This window comes from Meleagris gallopavo, chromosome 17 (assembly GCF_905368555.1).
Source record: "Meleagris gallopavo chromosome 17, MGAL_WU_HG_1.1, whole genome shotgun sequence".
NCBI classification, from domain to species: Eukaryota; Metazoa; Chordata; class Aves; order Galliformes; family Phasianidae; genus Meleagris; species Meleagris gallopavo.
This window is the reverse complement of record NC_139420.1, coordinates 11,354,692-11,381,493: the sequence shown is the minus strand read 5'-3', so window position 1 is coordinate 11,381,493 and position 26,802 is coordinate 11,354,692. Positions and strand designations below refer to the sequence as shown.

Here is a 26,802-nt window from a genome sequence, read left to right as displayed (position 1 = left end):
GAGGATGGTCAGTATTGGAATGGATCTGTGAACATCCAGAATACGAAGGTGAAGCAGAAGCTGACCACAGATTCAGACTGGAGAAGACAGAGTGGAACGTTACAGGCTTTAAAAACTATCACCTGCATGAGACATACATTAAGAAAAAAAAAAACAACCAAAACAAAACCCCACAACAACTGTAAGGACAAGCAACTTCTCTGGAAGACGGGGTTCTTCCACACCAGGGATCTCACGGTGCCAACCTTCTAGGCAGGACAAGCACAGAATGAGCTTATGGGCAGATCTTCCAGAGGACAGCACGCTTCTCAGCACGACCATCCCTGCAAGACCCTCAGCCTGGGCTCCTTACCACAGCATCCCTGTGGGCCAGAACGGGCAGGTAGGCAACGGAAAGATTCTATAGCACCGGTTACAAAGTTTAATGCAGTTTTCAGTGCATTAAGCCAAAGGATTGTCACCAAACTTGCCCTCGGGGCAAGTCTTGCAAAGAGGGTAAAGCTACACTCCGGTCTGCTTCCATCCTCGGGATGCTGCTGTCATTCACTCCTTGCCTGAACTGTAGATCTTCTGAACTGTGCTGCATGTCAGCTCCAGGTCCTCTGGGTAGCGAAGCTCCAGCTCGGTGTTGGCCAGGTAGTGAGTGCCAGAGAACTCTGAGAAATAGCGGCCGATGTCGGGGTGAGGAATCTCCCGAGGCTCCGAGTTGTACTCCAGGTTCTCTGCAGCACAGCAAGCAGGCAGTTCTCACCACGTGCAGAAGGCAATACAAGGTGTACTTCAGACAGGCAGCAAGACCTCAGCAAGGACAATCCCCTCAGTTTTCCCCATAGCAGAACTGCTGGATGCCACAGATAATAGCACCAACCTACAGCTTAGGTAGAATGCGCTGTGCTCAGGAATCTGCTGTAATCAGAGCTAATTATACTTGTTTATAAACAATTAGAGGGGAAAAAAAACAACCCTAAGAGATGACTCAACTCTAGAAGCACTGCAGGTGATTACCACATTAATTTTCAGTGAGGTGTACATTTTAAGATGAATCTATGGCACACTATATATCTATATTTTAAAGACTCTTAACGAGGTCAAATCATTCTAATAAGGGCTGCAACGCACTGGGTCCCCATATGAGAAACACCTGCACTTTAAACCTATGAAGATAGAGCTGTTTTGGTTTTTCCCCCCTACACCTTTTGACACTTCTGAAGGAACATTCCACTTCAGTCCCATTCTTCCCAGAGGTGGCCCTGGAATCCATGCTGCCTGTGCTCCCTGGGGGCTGGGCACCTCTTGGTAAAGCGGTTCACAACCCAGCCCTGATGAGCAAAGTTCCTGTGCTCTCTCAGTGGATTTCCAGGTCCTGCCCAAAGCATGGCTGTAATTTCACTGAGAGCTGCTTACAGAACTTCAAACTTCAGAAAGAAGTTGGAAATCAATTGTGTCCAACACGGACTCGTTTCTACGGCAATAGGAGATTTCAAGGAAGTGGTCCTTCACACTCAGTCCTGGCAGCACTGGTTTCATGGACAGCAAGAAACCTGCCACCAATTCAACATCATCTTCCTTCCTACTTCAATTACAACTTACACTTCATGCCTGCTGCTTGAAAGAGTTGTTCCCTTAAGCACCTTTTTTCTCTCTGTGCACCTCTGATCAATAAGCACAGGAGGCTCCTGCTCACCTTGAGCAGCGTATCTGCAAGAGCCATCTTCCACGAGCACGTTGTAGAAGGGCTGGTGGGGGCCGTGGGGGAGGCTGTGGACATTCATATTTCGGATCCATTCGTGTCCCATCATGCAGGCAGGATCCCAGCCATAAATCACACAGTTATAGCCATACCTGATGAAAGAGAATTCACAGCAAAGATTGAGAAAACTTCACAGCCAACTCTCTTCACCAAGGCCAATACAGCACACATGGGATAGAGGATTTCTGTGAGTAGGCAAGAGCAAAGAGAGGAAAATCAACACAAAAATCTTGTGTGCATATTTGTGTTTTGAGAGGGGGGAAATGACTAGGAGTGACTTGGTAAGCAGACAGCAACAAAGAGCTGAGGACAAAGGAAAGGCAAATTCAAGTAAGAATGAGAAAGGGAAAGAGACTGGGATGTCAACAGGCAGGAGAACAGGAAGCTAGGAACAGGGAGGGGAAACAGCCACTCTCTGTTCACACACACAGACGTAGTAGTCCTAACACTGAACTTCCAGAAACAAAGCCAGCATTATTTTCAGAATATTTATATGACGATGGTACCAGAACCAACACTGCTGACTCTCTTAAAATAAGCTCCAGACGTCTTGCTGAGATGGAGAAATGGCTGGAGAAACAGAGCTAGCTTGTCATTCTGGCGGAGTTGTACAGGCAGGAACACAAAGCCTCTGTGCAATGCAGGAGGAGAGGGTAATAACAGCACAGCACAAGATTCATAAGCTGTCTTAGGAATCTCATCTCTTTGGAAATCGATTCTGTTCCACAGTTCCTCATTAACTGATTACTGATGTATCTTCAAGAGCTTTGGACTGTGGAAATGTTATCTGTGCTACACGATGACTCACCCAGCACCTCACAAACCTCCCCGCATGCACACAGAAGCAGCAGTGCCTGCTCTCTTAAAGAACAGACAGATCTGCTCCCACTTTCCTGAGAAGACATGCAGCACAGACACACGTGCCAGGCATTCTCTGTTCCAGGTGCCTTCTGGGCTGATAAAACCACGTCTCATTACTGCCAAACAAACACTTCTGCACTCGCTGTTACACTGCAGACTCCTGGTACTACAGGGAATCCCCCGAAGAGCTCACCTCTTGTGTTTCATAATCAGCCCAATTGAGAAGCAGACCTCTTTGTGCTTCTCGTCTGAGCGGTGCTTCACCTCAGGTCCCACCTCCTCCTTCCGACGCTCGATGTGCTCCAGGGTGTGCTGCACCAGGTACCCGACAGCCCCGTGCTGTGATGGATCCAAAGCCTGAATGTGCTGCAGGATGTCCAGAACCTTCAGCAAGCAAAACATGCAAGCATTCAGAGCAGGTCTCTGCAGCAGTCAGACATACAGATCTCTCTCTCGATAGCTGGGTCTAAGTGCTCCACGTGTGCTTCACCACAAGCTCTCCACAGAGGACTGCAAACCTGTGCTCTACCTGCACAGCCCCGAGCTCTTCGCACTCAGCCTGCAGCCACTGCAAACAGCTCTATCCTCTGCTTGTACAGATGCTTACTTCCAAGGCAGGGCGCTGCTGAGCAAAGCAACTCCTTAAAACTAAGTCACAAAAGGCAGCAGCACCACATCCTGCAATCACAGGGCAGACGCTGCTGCAAGGCTCCTGGGATGCTAAAAGGGTTTTGCTGCTCGTCTCCTAACTGCTGCTGTGAAGCCATTCCTATTCTGCTATAGTGAGGACAAAGATTTTAAACAGTTCTTCAACACAGAAAAAAAAAAAGCAGAAATCTGTATAATGCTGTACCCATGAAACAGTGAGCAGGAGACAGAGAATCTGCTTGACTCACTGTAACTAAAGGGCACTAACTTTACAAGTGTTCCCAAAGTAAATCCAAAATACCAGCCCACTGGCACGCTGTCAGAGCACCAGGGCAGAACAGCTGGCACCAGATTTGCTAGAGACAGGCAATGCAAGCTGTGCTCTGTCTTCCTGCATCTTGATCTTAACAAAAATGTTGTCTAAACAGCTTGGGAAAAGGCAGATACATCAGCCCCAACATCAATTCCAACATCTGACACCCCTCAGCACCTGGCAAGTGATCAAGGCTCGTCGGTCAAAATTTCCAGCTCTGGCTACTCAGCGTGAATGGTGGGGGAAAAAAGTTCATTCAGGAACACAGATGAGGCCTCAGGTATGGGAAGAAACGCCACTCAGGCTTCTCAGCCACCTGACACTGCTGGCTGGCATTTCACTGCCTGAAGAATGATGTGAAAATTGAAAAATCTCACAGAAAGGGAAAGGCTCAGGGTGGTGACTGTAGCTGCCACAGATTCTCGACAATTTTATTTCTCACAGAATGGCTCAGGTTGGAGGGGGCCTTAAAGACCATCTCATTGCAACCCCCGTGCCATGGGCAGGGCTGCCAGCCAGCACCATCAGGCTGCACAGGGCCCCATCAGCCTGGCCTTGAATGCCTCCAGAGATGGGGCACCCACAACATCTCTGGGCAAATTTCAGACAACATTCCGGGCAGCTCTGCTTGACTTCCAAGATTTTGTATCACTTTTTACAAAATCTGACAGACCTCTATGAAATCTGGTACGTTCTGCTCTGTCAGACCTTCAGGGTTCTCTGGCCAACTACAGTTCTATATGATAGCCTGGAAAGATGGGATACATGAGGACACCACAGGAAAAAAAAAACAGAGTTGGATGCTGTCATTCCATCTGGCAATGTGGTGCAGAGAGATTACACGTGAAAGTCAGCAACTGGGGGTTGCTATCTGTCCTAAGGGCAGCACAATGCAACTACTTAAACACCACAAACACACAGCAAAGTGCTGGAAAGGAGATGATCTACCTGTACTCTGTCTGCGTGCTTGCCTTTTCAGCTCAGTCAGTCCCCCTGTGCACAGCTTCTTTCTCAGGGCTGCTTTTTCTGTGGGGACCCTAAAACTTGTTGCCATAAGATAGGAACAGCAAGCTTAGCACAGTTTATTCCTCAAAAGGAATAAATTCTCTCTTCTCTCTTCAGCAATCATATGCCTCAGTTAATTTGGAGGTAAGAACTGTGCCTTCTGCTCAGCTGTCCAGCAATACTTCTAGCTCCTCACCACACCTAACATTTAGATACAGCACAGCACTGCTCGAGCAAGTCATATTCACTAAAGCAGCACAGGCAGTTTTGATTAAGGAAGTCCTCCCAGCTGCAGTGACACACTATAGGAATACTGCTGTACCACCTGTCTCACAATCACAAGATTCCTCAGGGCTGAAGATGATACTAAAATTCCTGTCCTTGGGATCCTTTCCATGCTGCTTTTTCACAAGAGTCACTGATTGTGTAACTAAGGTTTCAGAGAACAGGTTTGGCTGTTTGTAAAAGATCATTTCCTGCACGTTTCCTGATAAAGCAATTGCTCCTTTTATATGAGTCCTGTAAAAGTTCCAGCACCACCACCACAATGGAGGCACACCAAGCAGAACTCTCTTGTAACTCACAGCTACAAGTCTAAAGTACTGGTTTTGAGACAAACCATCAGACTCTGGCAGTAAATCATCATTGATGACTCAGACCTGAGGCTGCATACAACTCTCCCTGAGGGCAAGCAAGAATCATCCTCTTTCCCTGCTTCACGTAGTAGGAATTGATTCTCTGAAATGTGATAACTCGTTCAATTGTGTTTATTACAGAAACAACTTGTAGCAGACTGTAATGCAAACTGATGTAGTCTAAAAAAAAAAAAAAAAAAAAAAAATCAATAGACTGGTGTTAATAATGCTTAGCCTACCAGAAAACACAGGACCGAGTGCCGAGGTACCTTTTCTGGCCAGATTCCCAGGTGGAAGTATAACCTAGCCTGGAGCATTAGATGCTGCACATTGTCCGGATACATGGCCAGGTACAGATCCAACGAGTCTCTCAAGAGTTGATAAGACTGATCAGTGCTTTCTCTGCCAGCAAAAAAGAAACTCAATTGTAAGGCTAGCTCTTCAATTCCTATCCCTAGTACTCTGGTTTACAGGGACAGTCACCAAAACCGATGCTACAGGTACCAGTGTGCTCACTCAGCAAGTGACTCCAGGCTGGCACACATCACATCCAACAGCCTGCTCAGAAGAAAAGCTACACAGCTGAAAGTTGGCCTTTACCCTCCCCTTTTACCAGTACTCTGCTTGGTCAAATAACCCTGCTCAGGGAATTCATTCTCCAAGCCATTACCTTCGGAAATTTCCTTTTGTTCCCCTTGCTAAATTACACCTAAGGCAACCCCTCTACTCTGCCATTTCTGTCTGATGCTATCTGGGGAAGTGATTACCAGGGACATGTGGAAATAAAAACAGATTTTTGCATGCTCAGACAGTCCCTTTGTAACTGCTCATTAAGCACTTGGGTGACACATACCTGGTCAAAACGAAGATCTCTGCTCTAAAGAGAACAGTTCCTGTCTGCTTTACACACAGGAAAAAACAAACATCTGTCCATTTCCTTGAGTGAAAATGACCTCACTAAATATTCTTGCCTCCATGCAATGCTGCTACAGACGATTAAAAGCGACCAGACACTGTGATGTGACACCCAGAGTTTTCAAGACTGCCTGGTGCGACTGGTAAAGCACTCACTCAAGCACAGTGACACACAAGTGCAGGACAGGCAGCCAGTGCAGCGTGGGTCCCTCTCCCCACAGGCCACACGGCTCTGTGACAACTCACCGCTTGCCCAGGTTGAGGAGATTTCCCACCATACGCTGCAGGACCTCCTTTGAAGTCACCACCCCATAGAACTCCTCTGTCACGTGGTGCCCTATCAGGTACTCGCACTCCTTCACCGTCAGCTGCTTCCCCTTCCCAAAGGCATCAATGTAGGTGTAGTCAAAGATATCTGTGCTTCTAGCAAGACACCGAGATGTTACGATGGGTCTCATGGTAAAGCAGGATTACCTCTTTCTGTTCTCCTTACAGCACTTCCAAGATTATTTTTAAAATGCCAAGTGGCATTTATATCCCAGCTCCCTCCTAAAAAGAGATTACCTGCTGCCTTCTCTTCCTTCCTAGTTTCCTCTTCAGCTAAACATACATGGGAAAAGACACAGAAACTAGGAGGTCATTTTGTCACGTCAGCTGCTTCCTTCAGATTTGCTTTATTTCCTTTCAATTTTCAGATTTGCTGTATTTATTACCAGACTACATTATGATGCTGCACTGGAACGTGTAACAGAGAGCACACACATGGCAGCTGAAGTCTAGTGCCAAGCGGGGTGTGTGTGTGTGTATACATGCACACACAGAACCATTGCTCTGAACTGGACTGCCAATGCCCTTCAGAAAACGCAGACTTCTGTAAACTGAACATGATCTGGTTGGTCAAAGGTGTATGCTGCACTGACTCAGAGAATTAACTGAGTGTGCAGCAGCAATGGCCTCTAGAAGCTGCTCTGTATGAAGGGTTATGTGAAATCAGCACCTTCTTTCTTCTTTTCAGCTTTTTGCAATCTTATTAAGAGAATTGTTACTTCATGGCTCCTGTTATTTCACACACAGGTAATGCTACTATTCAGTAAGGGCAGAGCTGAGATCTGGGAAAATTTCTTTAGAGAGCTCATCTTTACTTCCTTATAGCTTGTAATTAGGATGGAAAATTCCTGAACATTCTGGTGTAGGTCTGTAACTGTAAACTCCTGGCATTTATAGCTGAGGATAAAACTCAGATCACTTACCCTTCTTTTCCTTGACACCATCGCAGCAGAAAGTGACTAGGGAAGTTGACTGGTTCAAGTTTGACTCCCAGCTGCCTGGCAATTGTTAAATACAGCACAGACAAACTGATAGGAATCCCCGTTCTGCGGATCAAAACCTGAGGGACAAAAATGCAAGGGGTATTAAGAAAAACAACACAAACACCAAGGTTTGATTTCACACCAACTGGACAGAATAAGCACTAAAACACGACATATCCATTTTACAGCAAATAACTCCAGAGAAGAATTACTTGTCTGGTTACACCTAGACAAATCAAACACCACAGAGAGCGCACCAAGCCCTGCAGTCCTTTAGTTTTTACCTGACACATACCTGATGAATGTATGAATTCAGGGAGTTATAGTAATCCAGCTCATTTCCTTTGTATTTTAACTGCTCGTATAGGACACAATTCATAGCATCAAGTACCTGCCGCTGAAGCTCCACTTCTGGAATCAGGATCTCTCCTAAAAACACATGCAGAGCAATAAGAACACAGGTGTGCTTAACTGAACTTCACACCAAAATTCTTGTATGTACTGGGAACACAAGATGCAGATCCAAGTAGCCAGGAGACTGGAGGTATACAGAGAGACAGATCACTCGTTCTCTCTTTGAAAGATAGATTAGACTAATGCTTATAACACTCCTTATAAAAGGAGCAACATTCTGCCTGACCGTGGGAGATGTTAAAGCACAGATCTTTTTCACTGCTGCTGACTTTCTCAGACTTGCAGAGAAAGAAGGCTGACTCCCAGTCCCATGGCTGAGCTGCATGCATCACGACTACTTAAGACTTCAGGGACATATGGGGGGAAAAAAAAAAAAATCCTGCCACTAACCAATCCTTTTTGCCTAAACAGCATCACATGGACAGCCAACCCGGGCTAATTGAGTTTCTGGGGTTGAACAAACAGCTGTTGCCTCAACAGCAGTTTAAGCAAATGTCCGAATATGCTCCAGCAGGATGAGGAACGACAATACTTAAAGCTGCAATAATTCAACAGCTGTTTCACCTCATCTGCCTGCCCTGAGACTTGAAGAAAGGCTCAGCAGTCAGACATTTCTGTACAGTACCTGCCTTGGAAGCCACGCTGGGGTGCCTTGGATTTTTTGTCCGGAGCACTTTGCGCACTTTGTCTGTGATCTCATCCACCTGTGCCTGGACACTCTTTAAGCAGATGTCTGACAGTGGGTTACAATATTGGTCAATTAAAACAGCACCTGGAAAAAACAAACTATATAAGAAACAGAACTTGAGTTTTCTCTTGGCTTGGTTTGAGCTACTCAAAGTTCCAGGCCTATGGCACACAGCAAGCAATTGCAGCAGAACACAACAGCTTTCTTTTTCAAGCTCAGTTTTGTATATGGGATTTATCACAAAATGCAAAGAACAAAGCTGACAGTGATAAACACCAGTTAAAGTCAGTAGACCTCAATCTACCATCCTGAAAGGAAAAGCATTCATTTGTACACAGAGCAGGTAGCTGACAGACCAGCCTTGCTTAACCAGCCAACTCCTATCTCACTGGCATCCTCCCAACTCATAATGCCTCTTATTCAGAGCCCCACACAATCTCACTTCACTCTACATCAGTTCTGATTTCTTCCAGCCACATCCTCAGTTGTCATCATTCTTGCTCATTGATCCCTCTCTGCTACATTCATCTTCCCATGCCCACTCTCCATCTTCATGTCAGAAATCCACTACAACTGAAGAGATTTTCATTTTTCTGCTGCCCAACACTCTTCTGTCAAACTTCTGCCAACAAAAGAAAAATTAAAAAATAGCCCTTTGCAGAATCTTCTCCTTGTCATCTTATCAATCAAGAACACTCTTTCCAAAGCCCCTATATTGCTCAACTTTTGGAATCAACTGTATTTAAGTGCAAGAATTTTGTACTGATCATGCCTCCTTCAGCTTCATAGGGCTTCATTAGCACCTCCACAACAGGCCTGTATTCAAGTTACAGAATCTTAACAGGTCTCCACACCACATCTTCTCTCCCTAGTGCTTCCCATTCTGACCAGGTAAAGCTTCCCAGAAGTTCATCTGTCAGCACTGTAACTGCATCTGCATGGCAGACAAACACTTGTATTCGTGGCTCATGTGATTAAGTCACAGTTAACTATCTTCCAGAAAAGGCCATCTTTGGCTTTTCCCTTCTTGCACTAACACAGTCCCTCCCTCAAAAGTGGACTGCCACCAACAAGAACCATATTTGGTGCTACAGAAACTCTCCTGTGATGTTCTGAGGTAATATTAAGAGTAAGGGCCTCTTCTTCAGACACTGGCACGTCTCATCTCCTTCCAAAGATGGTTTTCTCCATAGAAAGCTTAAGGCAGAGTGTAACCCAACAAACTGAGGATACGAGCTGCAGTACAGCCTTTTCTTTCTTCATTACAGCGTGCACGAGCCTTCCCACCACACCACCAGACTTCCATCCACCACCCAGCTCCACACTGCAGTTCCAAGAGCAGCAGACAGCTCTGAAGACACTGCACACAGGCTGTGAGCACAGCACCCTGCCAGCAGCTGGCTCCTGGGAAGGGAGGGAGCAGGGAGCTGACTCAAAATCAGATCAGTTGGACTGCTAGGACACACCCAGCCCATGGGCCACATTTTCTGCATCATCAGCTAACAGGGATGCTGAGTTAATGCTGTTCTCTTCAGTGGATCGTTCATGCCTCAAATGCAAATATTTTAATGTTTTCCCATTGCTTCTCTGCTTACCCGTCCACACACAACCATTCAAGCACAGCACTGACCAGCTGGTGGAAAGCTGCTATTCTGACACAACACCATGCAACTGCTGTTGATTTGTGAGGATTTCAGGTACCTCAAAAATCCAGTCTTAATTCTGATGTGTCACTAACTGAAATATAAGCAAAGAAGCCTCTCTCCCAGCGAAACAACAGTGATGGGAAGCTGTTAAGTGCCCTGCATGGGACTTCTGGCAAGGACTTACCCTCCAGAAACGACTGCTGCTCAGCAGGGCGCTGCAGATACTCCTTCAGATTCTTCAATATATTCTGCTGCCGTAGGAAGTATAGAATTTTCTTTGCATAGTACTTCCAGGTGAGACCTTTCCTGCACATTCAAATACAAGAAGTTGTATTGCCTTAAACAAGCACTTTGAGCACAAACATGTGATTTAACTTTTCTAATGAAGACGAATCTAAATTTTATATGCTGATTTTTTAAAGAAGACTGATGATGCCACAATCTCCAAAGAGGTAAAATTAAGAGCAAATTCATCATCAGAAGAAGCACAACTTACAGCACACTGCCCCTATTATCATCTCCAACTTTCATCCAGCCACTAGGATAGTATTTTGAGAAGATACAGTACTGTGGGAAATTACACTGATCCTGATTAAAGTAGCTCAGGAATATCTGATGAAAATCCTGTATTTTATTCATAAAACATTATCCTCTGACTCTAAATCCTTCCAGAATGCAATGTTAAAATATCCTCTCACCAACAAGAAACACTGATGAGGAACAGGAATGTACGCCCAGTAGTATTCAGAAAAGTAATTGCCAGAAAAACATCCCTGTTAGTTGGAAAAGGCTGGAAGGAATCAGCAGCTGGCCTGTAGATCACAGAGCCCAAAACCTTGCAGCTTTCATGGTAAAATCTCTTCACTTTTGAGATTAGCGAGTGAAGGCAGCACCCTGCACTTCTGCCAAGAAGCAGGGACAGAGTTGCCTGTTATCCAGGTAAGGTTTGGAGAGGTCATCTGAAGCAAGACAGACCAACTTGGAGGCATCCAAATCACACACACCAAAGCAACAGCTGGCCTTCAGTAACGTGCTACCCAGGGCTTCACCAAGCACTTCTACACCAGTCAGCAGTGGCACAGAGCCCTGCCTTCTCCCCAGAAAACAAGGGAGGATTCAACTGACTCCCAGGCTCTACCCTTGCCATGTTTATAAAACAAGTCCAGCCTCCTCCTTTAGCAAAGTAACTCCTTCCCCACCTGTGTTTTCTCTCTTCCAGCTTGTGGGTCAAATCAGTCTTATCCATCCCACTGAACAGGAGAACAATCAAACCTCATAACATTTCACCCTCTTCCAATAAATTGGGATGCTCAAAAGGGACAACTGTTTTACTGGGCTATCTTCCAGAGAAATGATTTAGCCTAATGCTCCTGAATGGCAACAACTACAGCTTAATCAGGGTGTAATTAGCATCAATTCTGCTTTACAGAGACGCATTTGGCCAGTGCAAAAGCTCAAAAGCTTTTTAACCAGTTGTCAAATGAGAGATGTTTAGTCCCAGTTCATAGAGAGAAGGTAATAAAATGGATGTGAAAAAGCAAAAAAAAAATGAGATGATTGTCGTGCCGGTTTTGTTTTTTCCAAGCTCTACTAATAGCCCCTTTAATCAAGGCTATTAGAGTCCATTAAGGCAAATCTATTGCTGCTTTGTATCACAGCAAAACCAGCATGGTTTATATGCTCCCAGCAGAAAAACCTTCAAGTAAACCAGCGACTTATTCATCTTGCTCAGTGTTAATCACGGTAATGAGAACACCCAGGCAGAAACGAACTAGAAGTTTCATTTCACCTGTCTACATAATTTACAGAACGGCAAATTTTGCAGCAGCTCAATTAAACTCAGCTGTTTGTTTGGGGATAAAAATGGTACGTAGCTACTACAGCTAAGAAAGGCAACGAGAAAAGGTTAAAAAAAAAAAAAAGTTGTGATTTTCTGATGCAGGGCTTTACAGTGGCAATCCACACTGAAGCACTTCTGCTCCCTGCTGTGCTGGGGGGCCATCCTGCAATTCAGTGCAGCAAAGTGATCCGAGTTTAAACAAAAACATAACTAAAAAAGGAACGAGGGGATGAGAACTGCTTAAGCCAAAACCACTGCAGAAAAGAAGGTCCGTGGAATGTGCACTGAGAGACGCCGCGAGTCTGCAAAGAAGCAAGCGAGCAACAGAAGCCAGAGGACCTCCTTCTTGTGGAACAGTTCACGTGGTTTTCTCCTGGGAATATTAAATGTATTCTGAAACTAAATGCAAAGCAATACTCCCAGCCTCAGTAAGTCTGGGGACGCCAGTTTACGAAAGGGCAGAAGCTGACATCAGGCATTCACTGCAGTATCATTCTCCTTTATCCACTTCCAAACCCTCCTGCTCTTCCTTACCTGCCTTCCATGTTAAGGATACACATCAGCTCATCCTCAAAAAAATGACTTGGGCACCCAAGAGTCTCAATGTCACTGAATCCATCACAGGGAACCTGTAAAATTAGATGCTGAGTTATGCAGAGCACAAGAGATTCTTTCCTAAAGAACGTTATTCCATAGCATGTTCCAAAACCAATTTTGTTTGATTTTTTTAAACATCATTTAAGATCTAAGGAATATTCAGCTCAGAGAGCTGGCTACTCATGGCCTCCACTCCACTGATTCATTATAAAGATCCACTGACAAATTAAGGAGCACCCTAGAGCAAGCTGAGCTAACTATTCCAGCACTCAGGGCTCCTGCAGAGCTGTATGCACCAGCCCAAGCACACCAGATCCTATGCAGACTGGCCCCAAGCTAAAAGCAATTTTAAGTTTGAACCAACTTTTTCCTGGAAGAAAAAAAAAAAAAAATGGGAAATGCAATTCCCATTATACATATCTTAGGAGGCACTCCACTGCATCTAGCAGAACTTAACTGAAAGTCTCCTCCCTGCAGTTCTGTGTCAGGAAGAAAGCTGCCCTCTCTAACCCCACAGATGGTAGCCCCAATTTTTAAACGTTTGGTTACTGCTGACTAACAGCCTCAACAGCTTTTGCATACATGACTGAAACTGTAGGAGGCCAGGAGCCTCTCACTCAGGTAATGCCTTGACACACATTTCTTCCCAGTAGAATGTCTAGCTGCTGCAACTACAGTGAAGCAGATCAAAACAAACAGTTTGGACACACGCATCTCCTAGTACCCCACTGGCACCGTGGCCTTTCTCTCTGGGGGTGAAAACCTAAGTGTCAACATTTGCATAAAATCAGATAGAAGATTTCACTATGAGTCTCCTTTTTTGTAGGGGAACTCTCTACTGGGACACAAAGCATTTACAAAAAAGCCAGTGAGGAGTGGCCACTTACTGGCTCCAGCAGGAACTTTTAAGATCAGCCTTAGTTATGGCTACATCACAGAATTCCAGGTTCACTCAAATTGTACAGCTAGACAAAACCCACGCAGCCAACAGGCAGTGGAATAACCATTGGTCTGCATGCAGATAAATCTCTCTGAGAGACTAAATTTCTACTTTTTACACAAGACAGAAAGGCATCTTGACGTCACGGGTAGGTAAAGAACTTGAACAACGTGCTTTCCAACTCAGTGAACCTAATGTGCATTTGACCTGCTTTCAAATAACTCCTGACAACTCCCAGGAGAACAAATCCCCGCACAAGGCCTGCAGTGAGATAAACACACAGGCTGTGGCATGCACGGGGCAGCTATCAGTCCTTCAGAAGTTGCTGAGTTCCCAGAGCTCTGAACATGCAGCGATGTGCAAAGAGCTTTTCAAGCCACAGTGAGACTCTCAGCAACGACTGTACACAACCTGCAGGGTGTGTTTTGGACTCTTGCAATTTGCACCTTTGGATTTTGGTCCATCTCTCTCATTTTGGCTGGTGGCCTGGCATCCTTACATCAGGTGAGGCAGTAAGAATTTTCTGACTGCAGAGAAGAAAAGGAGATAGAGGAAAGACAGAGTGCCAGAAAGTGCTCAACAAGTAGCTGGGCTATTCCACGTGACTTACATGCTCTGAGAAGAACCTTTTGGAGAAGGAAGCTACAATTCTCTGGGCTTCTAGGCCAGCATTGTGCCGTGCTTTGTATTCTTCAAGCCAGCTAACACTGTCTGTGTGGCTGTAGTACTTCAGTAGTGACGGCCACCTGTACAGCAAGACAGAAGTAAATGGGCTGTTAGTGTTTCAGCATCACTGATAGCTCCCAGGACTGTAAAATGCTGCTTATTGTAATCACAAGACTTGAGAAGCTAAGATACTGCCAAGAGATAATGCAACCTTCAATGTAATTGTATAAATTAATCCAGTGATCGATTCAAGCATCGAAGCATAAACACAAAGGATTTCAACTGAATACTGCTGGATATTTTAAAAGTAAGCTCTCCTGCAGCCTACGAACAGCAAATGTTAACAGGAAATCTTCATATGTTCATAATGTTGTTCATAATCCAGGTATTTGGATATTTAAATATGCTAAACACTTCTGCAATTCCCTTTGGAGCTTTCCAATATAAATACAAGTATCACATCAGCAAAACAGATGCTGAGTTTTATAATAAAAAGAAAGCTTGCCATTCTAAAAACGTATCACATTAAAGCTAACCTGTCATCTAACAACAAGAACTCACTGTCCTCCATTCTCCCTCCTACCCTTGCGGACCTAATTAAAAGGATGTACAAAAACCAAGCTCCTTCTATTACCCTTGCTGGTGGCAGCATCTACTGGAGGGGAGCAGAGAGCTCTGAAGTCCAATAATGACAGCTGGATGACTTTGCACTTCAACATTAGCATAAGAAATATGCCCATATACACACACATTAAAAACAAAACAAGCACACACACAAAAAACCCGACCCTACATTTTTTCCTCTAAAAGAAGACTGCAGATGCTTAACTCAGAATTCAAATGCTCCTACCTGTGTATGTACAGTTTGTTTTTTACATCACTACTTCTGTGAAACGATTTTTAGCAGTGGATCAGAAGGCACAGATGTGTCCATCCACACACAGCAGGTTTGTTACTACCTGTTAATCATAAAACCACACTGCACTGCAGCTACACAAAGTCAAAGACTAACCAAACAGCCCCACATTATGCCGTAACCTTTCTCCTGATGGATCCCTTGCTGGTCATCTATCACTGAAATAACAATGACAAACATTTATTTTAGGAGAAGAAAGAAAGATTTTTGGGGGTTGAAATTATATCAACGGTTTTAGGAAGATAAAATGTAATTATGCAAGATGGAAGCCAGCCAGGACAGCAAGGCTAATGTGCAAATAACTGCCAGCAGGTCATAGAATCATAAGGTTGGAAAGGACCTGAAAGATCATCCAGTCCAACCGTCCTCGTTGGCATCACTACCACAAACACGAAACCAGATCTCACAGCTCCTCATCCAGACACCTCTTGAACACTTCCAGGGACGGCGACTCCACTGCCTGCCTGGGCAGCCATCCCAGTGCCTGACCACTCTCTGAGAGAAAAAGTTCTTCCTTATGTCTAACCTAAACCTCCTCTGGTACAATTTGCGGCCATTTCCCCAGGTTCTGTTTGTTGCCTGGGAGAAGAGGCCAAACCCCTCATCACAGCCTCCCTTCAGGAAGTTGTAGAGTGCACTGAGGTCTCCCCTGAGCTCCTCTTCTTCAGACTGAACAATCCCAGCTCCCTCAGCCGCTCCTCATAAGACCCGTGCTCCAGACCACTCATCAGTTCCGTTGCCCTTCTCTGGACACGCTCCAGGGCCTCAATGTCTGTCTTGCAGTGAGGGGCCCAAAACTGAACACAGTACTCGAGGTGCGGCCTCACCAGAGCTGAGCACAGGGGGATGATCACCTCCCTGCTCTTGCTGGCCACACCATTTCTAATGCAGGCCGGGATGGCATTGGCCCTCATGGACACCCAGGCACACTGCTGGCTCATCTTCAGCCGAGCATCAACCAACACCCCCAAGTCCCTTTCCTCTTCACAGCCATCCAATGATCGGTCTGCTATCCAAGGGCAGCAGCATGTGCTGATCACCTCCACGCTCCATTCCAGCTGGTGGATCTGAACCTTTGTACAAAAACGTCCAGGTTTGCTTCAGGAATGGGGAGAACAGAGGATCTAATGAGTTGGAAGGGACCTTTAAAGGCCTCCAGCACCCTACAGGGCCACCCACAGCTGCTCAGGTGACTGGCTGTCAGCAGGAACGGGGCATCCACCTGTGCAGGCAGCCTCGCAGTGCCCCAGCACTCTTACTGTAAAGCACTCCTGCCTCATGCCCAACCTAAAACTCCCCTCTTTCAGCCTGAAGCCACTCCCCCCGTCTTATCACCACTCCCCCTGTCTTATCACACACCCCGCCGCCCCTTTCCTCTCACAACCCCTTGACACGAACCATCTACATTAAACACTTAGCATCCCACAGCGGCCTGCGGGGCGAACCGAGCCCCGAAGCAGCAAAGCAGCCGGAGTTCCATCACGGATCCCTGCCGCTTGCCCCTCGCTGCCCGCAGGCCGCACAGCCAGGCCCGCCCCGCCGTCACGGCCCGCCCGGCGCCCCCCGCCCCGCGCTGCCCACCTGAGGCGGAAGCGCTCCCGCCACACCTTGCCGCGGGGCTGGCAGGCTTCCCTCAGCCGGCGGCAGGTGCACGCCACCCGCCCGATGTCGGCGGCGCCCAGCACGTCGCAGCACAGGATGAGCTCCAGCAGCTCGCCCGGCAGGTCCGTCAGGCACGGCCGCTCCGCCTCGGCCGCCGCCATCTTGGCCGGTTACCTGAGCGCCCCCCTGCGGCGGGGAGGGGTCACGGAGCGCCGCGCACCTCCCGCTTCCGGTCCGCCGAGTGCCGGCCTTCTACGGAGAGCGATAAGGGACACAAAACGGGCCGTCTCGAGTCAGGGGGAAGGTGGAAGCGCGGGGCTGGGGCAGCGATCCCTGCTGACGCTGCGGGGGGATGGCTGGGGGCGGGGCAGGGCACAGGGGGAGCGTGTCTGGGGTAATGCCGTGCCGTGGCCATGCTGAGGTGATGCCACCATATCTGTGGCAATGCCTGAGGTGATGCTCCCTATGGGGTCTGAGATGATGCTCCCCATGGCCATGGCAGTGCTGAGGTGATGCTCCCTATGGCTGTGGCAATGTTGAGGTGACACTGCCCAAGGCTAAGGCTGGGCTGAGGTAATCCACCACATCTGTGGCAATGCCCGGGGTGATGCTCCCTATGGGGTCTGAGATTATGCTCCCTATGGCCATGGCAGTGCTGAGGTGATGCCACCATATCTGTGGCAATGCCTGAGGTGATGCTGTGCCATGGCTGTAGCAGTGCCTGAGATGATGCTCCCCATGGCCATGGCAGTGCCTGAGATGATGCTCCCCATGGCCATGGCAGTGCCTGAGATGATGCTCCCCATGGCCATGGCAGTGCCTGAGGTGATGCTCCCTATGGGGTCTGAGGTGATACGCCCCATGGCTGTGCTGAGGTGATACTCTTCATGGCCGTGGCAATGCCTGAGGTGACACTGTGCCATGGCTGTGGCAATGCTGAGGTAACACTGCCCATGGCCGTGGCAGTGCTGAGGTGATGCTCCCTATAGGGTCTGTTGATGCTCCCCATGGCTGTGCTGAGATGATACTCTTCATGGCCGTGGCAATGCCTGAGGTGACACTGTGCCATGGCTGTGGCAATGCTGAGGTAACACTTCCCATGGCCGTGGCAGTGCTGAGGTGATGTTCCCTATGGCTGTGGCAGTGCCCAGTGGCTGTGGAGTGGGTGATGGGTAGTGATGAGTGATGCAGTGCTGTGATGCAGCCCTCGTCTCTGTCAGGTTAGTAGATATCACCGACAGCGGCGCAGGTAGTGAAACAGAGCAAGGCCAATGTGTCAGGAGAGATCTCTGAGTGTGAAGAGCCCACAGACAAGAGTACAATGAGGTCTGCTGTATTTTAGGTTTTTTTATTATTATTATTTTGACTGTAATGCAAACAGGCATAAGTATTCCATAAAATCGTAAGATTGGAACTATACAGAAAGGTGCATGCTTTAGAACAATGTGGATATCTTGCAAACAGAGCCAGAGTCAGTCCAAGAGAGGGGGCTGGAGTACATTGTACGAATGGCAGAGATTTTAGCAGCATTGAGAGCTCAGAGGTAGGGGAAAACCATGTTTCTGACCACTTAAAGCACTGGTATGATCAAACACAACGCTGCTTCACCCTTGTTCCCACTGCCCCTTTGCTCCTCAGAAGAAACCTACCTTAGAATCACACAAGAAGCTACAAGATAAACCACCCCTCTCCAGTGTCTGATGGGATGCCAGGTGAGATGAAAATGCACCGGTCTGAAATCGTGGCATCATCTTATTGACCAAATGAAGGCACGGTGACATGAGGAGGTGCTGAGGAGAGGGAGGGAGGAGCAGGAGGACCAGGAAGGGGAGAGAAATTGGGGTCCCATCCAGCAGAGCAGAATTCACCCACAGCTGAAGAGTTTAGTAAACCTCTGCAATGGAAATGTTGGGAGTCACCTGCCCCAAAGCTACTGCCCTGCACAGAGTGGTTTTCTTTTTCAACTTGGAACCACTGCTCTTTAGGAAAAAGGCCACCAGAGCAAAACAAAAACAAACAAAACAAAACAACAACAACAAAAAAAAAAACCACCAAAAAACAAAGCAACAACAAATCAGTCTTTGAGGCTTATGTTTTCCAGAGGTGCTTAAGGGAATCAGGAGAAGAAATCCCTGTTCCTATTACAAAAATTAATTGGCACTGAATATTAAATTCCCTGGGTGGATGGCAGCACTCATGTTTCTAACTACATGCAATCTAAAAAGCAATGAGTCCCGGCTGAAAGTCATCTCACTCGATTTGTCTGCTGCCTGGGGAGTTGTGTGCAAGCTAGAAGAACTCAGGATGTTGCTATAGACTAAGGAAACCTATTCTCAAGCTCTTTCTAGCATATAGATCCCAGGGTTTTTGAAGGCATCTCAAGGCAGCAGGGCATATTTAACCTTATATTGTATAACCTTATATTTAACCTTATATTATATATTGTATAACCTCTGGATATACATCTATTTTGTAGAATTCCAGCAAAGCAGACATTTTGCACTGAATTTCATTGGCGTCAAAGCCATCACTTCAATGCTGAGCATGGGGAGATGCTGAAACATCTTCTATTTCCAGACATGCTGGTGAGCGCTGTAAAACATATTCTGTTAAGACATGGTTTCATACCACGATCATACAAATGGAAAAACAAAAACCACATTTGAAAGCAGGTAGCACTAATGCCTCTTGTTGGATTTGAATGCAGATTAAGGCAGTTTTATTGCCTGTGGAAAATTATAAAATCTCCATTTGGCGATTATTGTGGGGACAAAAAACTCAATTTCATCCAAAGCAACAAAAAAGAACTCGTAGATCACTTGGTCTTTTTGATTGGCTTTTGCAGTATTTATCCTTTTCCATTTTTTAAGTATTAAAAATGCCTCTAGAAGAAAAGCACTTTGTCCTGTGTTGTTCACTGGCAGATTTCTGCACTAGCCCTATGGAACTGTGTGCCAGCTCTGCAGTCAGGCCGTGCAGAGTACCTGCAGCCCAGCTCTGTGCTGCTCTCCTGAGCCCCAGAATTGCTGTAAGCTCAGCCCGCGGGTCCCAGAGTAGCCCCCAGCACCTTGCCCTGCCATGGCAATGAAGAGCAGCTGCAAAGCCTTGGCCTGCAGGCACCTACTAAATAGAGGGTGCTGAAGGCAAGGTTCATGCATCTCACTTTTGATGTCTTTCCTCCCTCCTTCCTCCCTGAAATCTAGCCAGGTAGGCACATGAATGAGTAGGCAGGAGAACAGCAGCACTCACAGTGAGGCACTCTCACTGGTAAACAAGCTGCGGCTGCTCAGCTATGAACTCACAACCTGTTTGGTTGTTGTTTTTTTCTCCCAGTGATTTCGATGGCTCAAACTTCCATCACAGCCTTCACTGGAAACATCTGTAGGGGTAGAAGCCAAGACTTTCCAATCTGCTTTTTTCGTCTCACAGCAGGATACAGGTAAGTCTGCATTACAGTGCTTAAATATTTCACAAGTTGCCCTTGTGGCCATGCTCAAGTCAAGCCAATTTCAACATCCAAAGTATCTATTTTACTTCTGCAACCAAGTGCTTTAAAGCAGCAATCTCATTAGCTTTCTCCAGCTCCCCTGAATTCTTATTAAATACACACGACCATATGGAAGAAGCAAGAGCTCAGATCTTCCTGTTGAGGGTAGATTTCAAATGGAATACAAGAGTCATGCATTGCAGGCAGGTGCAAGTGCAGATTGACACGCATGGAAATACTGCCATTATGAAACTGCTGCTGCTGCTGAGAAAGCCTTATCCTGCAAGCTGCTGAACACCCCCAGTGCCACAGAAGCCAGTGGCTGTGGAAGGCATTTCGTACCTGGAAGGACTCAGATGCAAGACCAACTTTGTCTGAGTTTGTGAATTCAATTTTCCAAGTCTGCAATGCTGTCCAGATTTTGCTCCTCCTGCTATAGCAAAGGAAATTGTTCTAACAAAGACAGAGCTACGGCAAAGTTGAATGGTCCTGTAAGCGTGTCTCCATCTGTTCTGTAAAGAGACTGCACTCCCCTCTGGAACTATCAAAGCAATTGCAAAGTTATCAGAGCAATTCTGAAGCTGAGAACTGGTCCCCAGTGAGGGCAGGAACAAAATTTAGTTTTGAGCATAAAATTTCCTTCCAAAAATGCTGGGAACTCTCCACAGCTTCCCCATAGGTATAAATCAAAGGTCTGTAATGGCTTCGGTGGTATGTCAGGAGGCAGCAGCTTGGGCTCAGGCTTAGTGCATGTCCACAAGGCTTCATCAGAAACACTGCCTTCTCTAAAAAACATAATGAGAACGTGGCCTCCAAACTGTGGTGGGTGCTCACCGATCAGCAGTGTGTGCAGAAGATGGTGTCCAGTTGGCACCCAACTCTAACTCTGCCCTGTCTTTGTACCACTGTGAAGCCCCACCAAAAGAAAACTGCAGAGCACAGCAGAGCTTATAGCCTGCTCTCAGTGATCCCGTGAGGAATTTACCCACCAAGCTTTTCACTTGTGAAATGAAGTCATCTGTTCCTCTCAGCCTCCAGTCTTTGTGTGCTTGGAGCAGCTCTGAAGAGAGCAGGAACAGGAGGGCAGCCTCAGCACCTCTTCCTAGCACAAGGCACTACAAGCCTGTTGGCATCCCAAGGACCTGCCCTCACCCAGCTGTGGACAGGCAGACAGGCTGGAGGGGACACAGGAAGGATCTGCAGGAGAAGGTGGTGCAGGGAACCTGTGTCAGGTGAGAGGCATTGCATGCTAACCGCAAGAGAACCAGCAGAGCAATCCCATTTAGATTGGATACAGCTTCATGCGGCTGCTATCTCTTCACATCTCCTTTTCTGCATGGGAGCAATCACACTTGCTCAGGACACAACTGCAATTTTCCCAGACATACACAGTACACAGACATATCTGAGTGTGGACGCAGTCCCCTGCATGTCACTGAGAAGTGTTGGCACAGGACAGGGGCAGGGAGCACGGCTGCCCAGCCTTAAACTCTGTTTCTCTGGCCAATGTGGATGCAACTGCCTTGGTTTCTCCAGCACAATGATCTTATGTCTACCCAGCGATGCTGTGTTGTCTTTGCAAGTCTGATCCTGATGAGAGAAGTCTCATTATTTTCCCGCTGTCTCTCATAGATAGCAGTAGAATGAAGAACAGCAAACTCCTAAGCAGTCCTTCTGGGAAGATGAAACCTTTGAAGTCATCAACAACACAGGCAGCAGGTACCCTTGTGCTGAACGAACAACTTATTTTCCCCTGCTAATGGACACAGCAGGTTGGGAAAACACAGAACCATTTCCCATGAATTTTCAAGTTGGTACATAACTTTCTGTGGACATCTGAGAAACTTACAAATTAAAATCTCTGCAGAAAAAAAAAGAAAAAAGAAAAAAGAAAAAAAACCCTCACACTTGGTAGCATCTTGAAAATCCAATCTCCCATTTCGAAAAGACCCTCTTCGTGTTTAATCTCTGGGGAGCAAAAAGGAGCTGAACTGCTGCAAAACAGGCAGTGGTGGTGGGCATCCTCCATGACAGGGACTGGGGCACTGGGTTGGGCCAGGAGCCCATTGGGTCCTGTGTCCCCTTGCTGCAGGAGCTGCATGGCGCAGGGCAGCAAGCAGCCAGCAGTGACATTTGTGACCTGAGTGCCCAAAAGGCATGGTCCGTCCTGCTGTGACACCCTGGGCAGCTCAGGGCACCGGTGTGCAGCACTCCCTGCTGTTTGCGCATGATGGAGATACTGTGGCTACACCCGCGTGTCAGACATGTCACACTGAGATGAGCAGAGTCTAGACAACTGGTGGAAGAGCCATTTGTGGAATGAATGATAAAGCAGATCCACAGGTTTATTTCTCCCTGCGCTGTGGGAGAAAATTAAACTCGAAGGGGAGCGTGAAGCCTTCTCAGGTTAGAAGGACGAAGGGGGAGTTAAGACATCTGAGACTGACTCAACAAAATGCAATGAATCAAAATTCCCAGTAGTTTGGCTTGTGAGAAGCCCTGCTGAGGCAGAGGGAGCGGAGAGGCAGCTCGGAGTCCTGCAGGATGTGCAGCTCTGTGGACCTTTGTGGCAGAGCCAGGCAGACTGGCTGCCCTTCAAGCAGCATTTCTCTTCGGAAGGATTATGAAGAACTCACCTAACCATTGAGCTTCAGACAGCCAAAGCTGTCTGCCCCTTTGGAGGTCCCACTGAAGGCAAGGCACACGCCCTGTTCCCTCCTTTGTGCTTCCCAGTGCTTTCACTGGTATCTGCTGGAGCGGGAGGTGGAGACGGCAGGCTCTGGGGCACAGGAAGAGCAAGCCAATTCATCTCAGCCACAGACTGCAACAGCAATAGGACTTCCAGATGGGAGATGTTAAAGCAATACAGGCAGAAGGCAGGACTGGAAAAAACTAATTGCTAACAATGCAGGTTGAGCTGAAAAGAGGACGAAGACAAGGGCATTTCTTCGGGCACACCCTCCTTTTCAGACTGTGTCACCAGTTCTATTAAAAGTAGGAGCAGAGCACAGAGTCTAGAGCCATAATCAGAATCAAGGCAGGGATGTGATGTGAATTTGTTCTTTAGCTTTGTTTCTGCAGCCGTGGGACGTGGGTTTAGGGCCAGGTTTGCTGTATGTACACAGGTCTAGAGCCAGGGGTTTGGTTCCCATCAGCAGGACGCCTGTCTGAATTCACACATCCCAGCAAAAAAGGGACCCAGCGCTCTCACCCCAGTACCAACCCTAGGATTGGGGCACAGGCCCTAAAGGAGGACCAGGGGCTGCACTTCATCCCATCCTGTCCAGCATTCACCTCTGCATCCCCAAGTCCCCCGGCAGTGCCACAAACCCAGCCTTGCAACTGCATCTTAATGAGCTCGGCTCTGGCCACACTGTGGCAGCATTCCTTCGCATTTCATGCCCTGCAAAGTGCACTGCTGGGACCAGCAAAACTGAGACCTGGGTCTCTGGTGCCCACCTGGCTCTTGAGCTGGAGCTGCTTCAAGCACCCAGGGAGTTGAGACTGCAGATGGTCCCAGCTATGGCTGTCCAAGCAGCAGGAAAAGGCAGCAGGCTGAGCGTATGGTACCTGCACTGCCAGGAAGGCCAGCGTGCCTTGCACCACGGGCTGACGGAGCAACAAGCCTCATGCAGCTCTTTTTGTTCCCACTTGGTCTTAAGGCAGCAAATCCGAGCCCTCTGGAAGCAAAGCTCTACGTTACAGCTGCTGAACAAGCCCTCTGCTGCCTCAGGTGCGGGTGCTTTGTTCCGTACAAGCTTCAGTTCACGGTGCAGCAAAGAGGGGACAGGAGGACAGGATCAGCTCCAACACTAGCCTCGTGTCTCTGCCTCCAGCAAGGGCCGCAGCCGCCCAGAGCCCCTCACCCTGCACTGAAGGAGGAAAAACCTCCTGAGGGTGAGAAGGGGGGGGTGAGGGAAGTAGGACACACAAGGTTGTTCTTGCTTTACCTCTCTGACAGCTCTCCTCTGCTAAAGGGACCAATACCTTTCTGTGACAGTGCCAACGACTCATTTGTGGGGCTGCAGTTTTGCAGCCGGGCTGAGGTGTGAGCGTGGCGGAGCTCAGAGTCACGCAGCAGCCTTGCAGCCCATCTCACCTCCAGGTCGACGAGACGTCCCGGCAGACAGCTCGTGCTGCTGGCAGGTGGCACACAGCCTGCAAGAGGGGACAGGCTTGCCACCAGATGCTGCACGTATTTATTTGGCAGGCAGGTCACTCCATGCTGGCGCTTGCCGCTCCCGAAGCCGTGAGTGGGGTTGGGATCTGCTGTCCCAGAACTGCTCACAACACTGCACTAAGGTGGAACTGGTGCTCTCCGTGCTTTCGGGAACTCTCTGTCAACACGGCCTCAGCAGGGACCAGGTGGAGGGAGCCTTTGTAGCCCTCCAAGTTCTGCTTTCCCACATGGAAGTGCTTCTGCACCAGGGGTTGGAGCTGCTTCTTTTCCCTCCTTGTGGCTTTCCAGTCTCACCTGGGAGAGGGTTCAAGCGTTCACATTGCAAAGCTCAAGGATACAGCTGAATCTCTGCCCCCAGCACCACAGCTGCAGATTGCACATCTCCTGCAAAGCCTTTTGGAGGACAGCCTGGCGAAGCAGCACTCGTTGCTACAAGTTTCTCCCTAGCACAGACATCAGCCTGTGTGTTCAGTGCTTGCTCTTCAGCAGGAAGACTTTCATGCCAGCAGAAGTGGGGACTGAGCAAAAGGAGAGACTTAGGGGAAATGGGGATCAGAGAAGGAGGCAAACAGCGCAGAGTGCATTTAGGAGAAACTACAACACGTGAACTGCAGATGTCCTGCCTTCTGGCTCAATACAGATGCATTTGCACCCAGGCTGGGTGGGGATGAGCAAAGTTCACAGGCACAAGGACATGGCACATTGACTGCCCCCAGCCGTGGGCTCGTGCCCAGGCCTGAACAAGCCCAAAAGAAAGCAAAGAAAACGCCAGGATTCAGCCAAGCCCCAAGCTTGGGGCTGAGGGAACGGCCCCCAGATCCCATAAAGCAGCAAGAGCCAGCCAGCACCCAGCCCCTGCCACTCTGCTTGCCCCCAAAACACTAAAACGCAAATGGTCACAAAAATGGTAATTTCATGCAGCTGCAAAATGCCCTCATGAGAGGATGGAGAAACGGGAAGTTCTGTTAAGAGCCACTGCGAATTATAAAGCCATCGTACTTCAGAGGGGAGATCAGGGGAAGGGAAAGGGGATGAAAAGAAACCACCACAGGACAAGAGAGAGAGCAAGAGAAAGAGGAAGAAAAGGCAATAAAAATTATCATCATCATCATCATCATGACACAACAACAGGACAAGAGACAGAGCGCTTTCCATGGGCAGTTCCCCGGAAAAGGAGCCACTGTGTCCGTGAAATACAAAACCCAGTGCCCTCGGCGGGAGTGGGCAGCAGGTGCCAGGACTGGTTGGGCATCCCTTGGGGCGAAGGGTCCAGTTAGGAGCAGAAAACCCTGCAAGGGAAAGGGCAGAAAGGGCTCAGAGGAAGCAGCTGAGCACCCTGCTGGGTAATGTGGCCCTAATGCGGGATGAGTAGAGTTGATGTAGAGCAAAGCCATTCCGGAGCTTTGTCCTCTGCTTCCAGGAGGGCAGGATGGGATCCTCAGGGGTCTCTTTGGAAACTGGAGTACTGTACTCTCCTGTGTACCTCCCCACAGGGCATCTGGCAATACGGCCAGGGAAAGGCAGTGATCTTCCCATAGGTCCCTCCAGAGGACTGCTTACTGTTGCAGATATGCACAGAGCTGTGGCAGCTGGGTAAGGTGGGCACTCGTTAACCCTCCCTACAGATGGGAACTGGCGGCTCTCCTTACACGGTGCAGACCCTGGTGTGTGCACTGCATTGGAGCAAAATTCCTCCCAAGTACCACAGAAGTTGGGAAGCCAGGACCGCACTCCAGGACAAAAGCCAGGATGAGGAGTGAGATCCGTGCACATCCCTCATCCTAAATAATCCTGCTCACTAAGGGAAGAGACCCTCAGCACAGAGCTGAGCGCATGGCAGGATGTGACAGAGCACAGATACCTCATGGCACCAATTTTTACTTCTTTTGCTTGTTTTCTCCAGAGTGGAAAGACAGAAAAGCCTCCAGATCTTTCCCAATTGGAGCTCCAACATGGGTACCCCCCAACATGGGTAGCAGTTGCCTGCGCTCTCTCTGCTATCTCAGAGAGATGGCCATGCAGCAGTCTCTGCAACACATGCAGAAGTGAAATGTCTTTTTCCAGCCACTCTTTAGGGCTAGAGATGTGCAGAAGGTAAAGTTCCTTTCCCATCCCACAGCCCACACACTTGGGGACCAGAGCAGGGTTAAAATAAACATGTCAACTCACTCATCCGTATCTTTTTTGCTCTCCTCGATGAATGCAATAGACTCGGATCTAAGGCGGTTAGTCACTTCGTATGTGCGCAGGGTGACTCCAAAAATATCCTCGTGGTACCGGCTGTCATCCTGAGAGTGAGGATGGGAGAGGAACAGGGAGGAAAGAGAAGGGTTTACAACTGGTCAATGCTGCTATGTCATAGAAGCTGCGGGGCTGTGGGCAGGTCCCC

The 26,802-nt window shown here is 48.0% G+C and overlaps 2 protein-coding genes across 5 annotated transcripts in view; both read right to left on the bottom strand.

Annotated features, from left to right (window-relative positions):
* Window positions 1–92: 92 nt before the first annotated feature.
* FBXO21 (F-box protein 21) lies at window positions 93–16,954 on the bottom strand. Of its 2 annotated transcripts, none has more exons than XM_085238886.1 (12): window positions 16,726–16,954; window positions 14,173–14,308; window positions 12,560–12,654; window positions 10,370–10,491; window positions 8,477–8,623; window positions 7,733–7,866; window positions 7,378–7,514; window positions 6,374–6,547; window positions 5,482–5,614; window positions 2,805–2,995; window positions 1,685–1,842; window positions 93–722 (listed from the first exon to the last, which is right to left on the bottom strand). In XM_085238886.1, the coding sequence occupies exons 1-12, from the start codon at window positions 16,905–16,907 to the stop codon at window positions 544–546; spliced, it is 1,788 nt and encodes a 595-aa protein (XP_085095012.1). In that variant the 5' UTR covers window positions 16,908–16,954; the 3' UTR covers window positions 93–543. The 2 variants fall into 2 exon arrangements, with proteins under 2 accessions (XP_085095012.1, XP_085095011.1); XM_085238885.1 differs by having other exon boundaries at window positions 6,374–6,550; window positions 16,726–16,953.
* Window positions 16,955–18,078: 1,124 nt separating this feature from the next.
* The window catches only part of NOS1 (nitric oxide synthase 1), a 43,814-nt gene continuing 35,090 nt past the window's right edge, over window positions 18,079–26,802 (bottom strand). The window contains exons 28-29 of one of the 3 annotated variants that reach the window (XM_010720570.4): window positions 26,583–26,701; window positions 18,079–25,702 (exon numbers count right to left, since the gene is read on the bottom strand). In XM_010720570.4, the coding sequence (XP_010718872.2) occupies window positions 25,687–25,702; window positions 26,583–26,701 (135 nt within the window). In that variant the 3' untranslated portion in view covers window positions 18,079–25,686. Of the gene's footprint in view, window positions 25,703–26,578; window positions 26,702–26,802 lie in introns of those variants that run through there. The other 2 variants (XM_085238447.1, XM_085238448.1) reach the window with 2 other exon arrangements.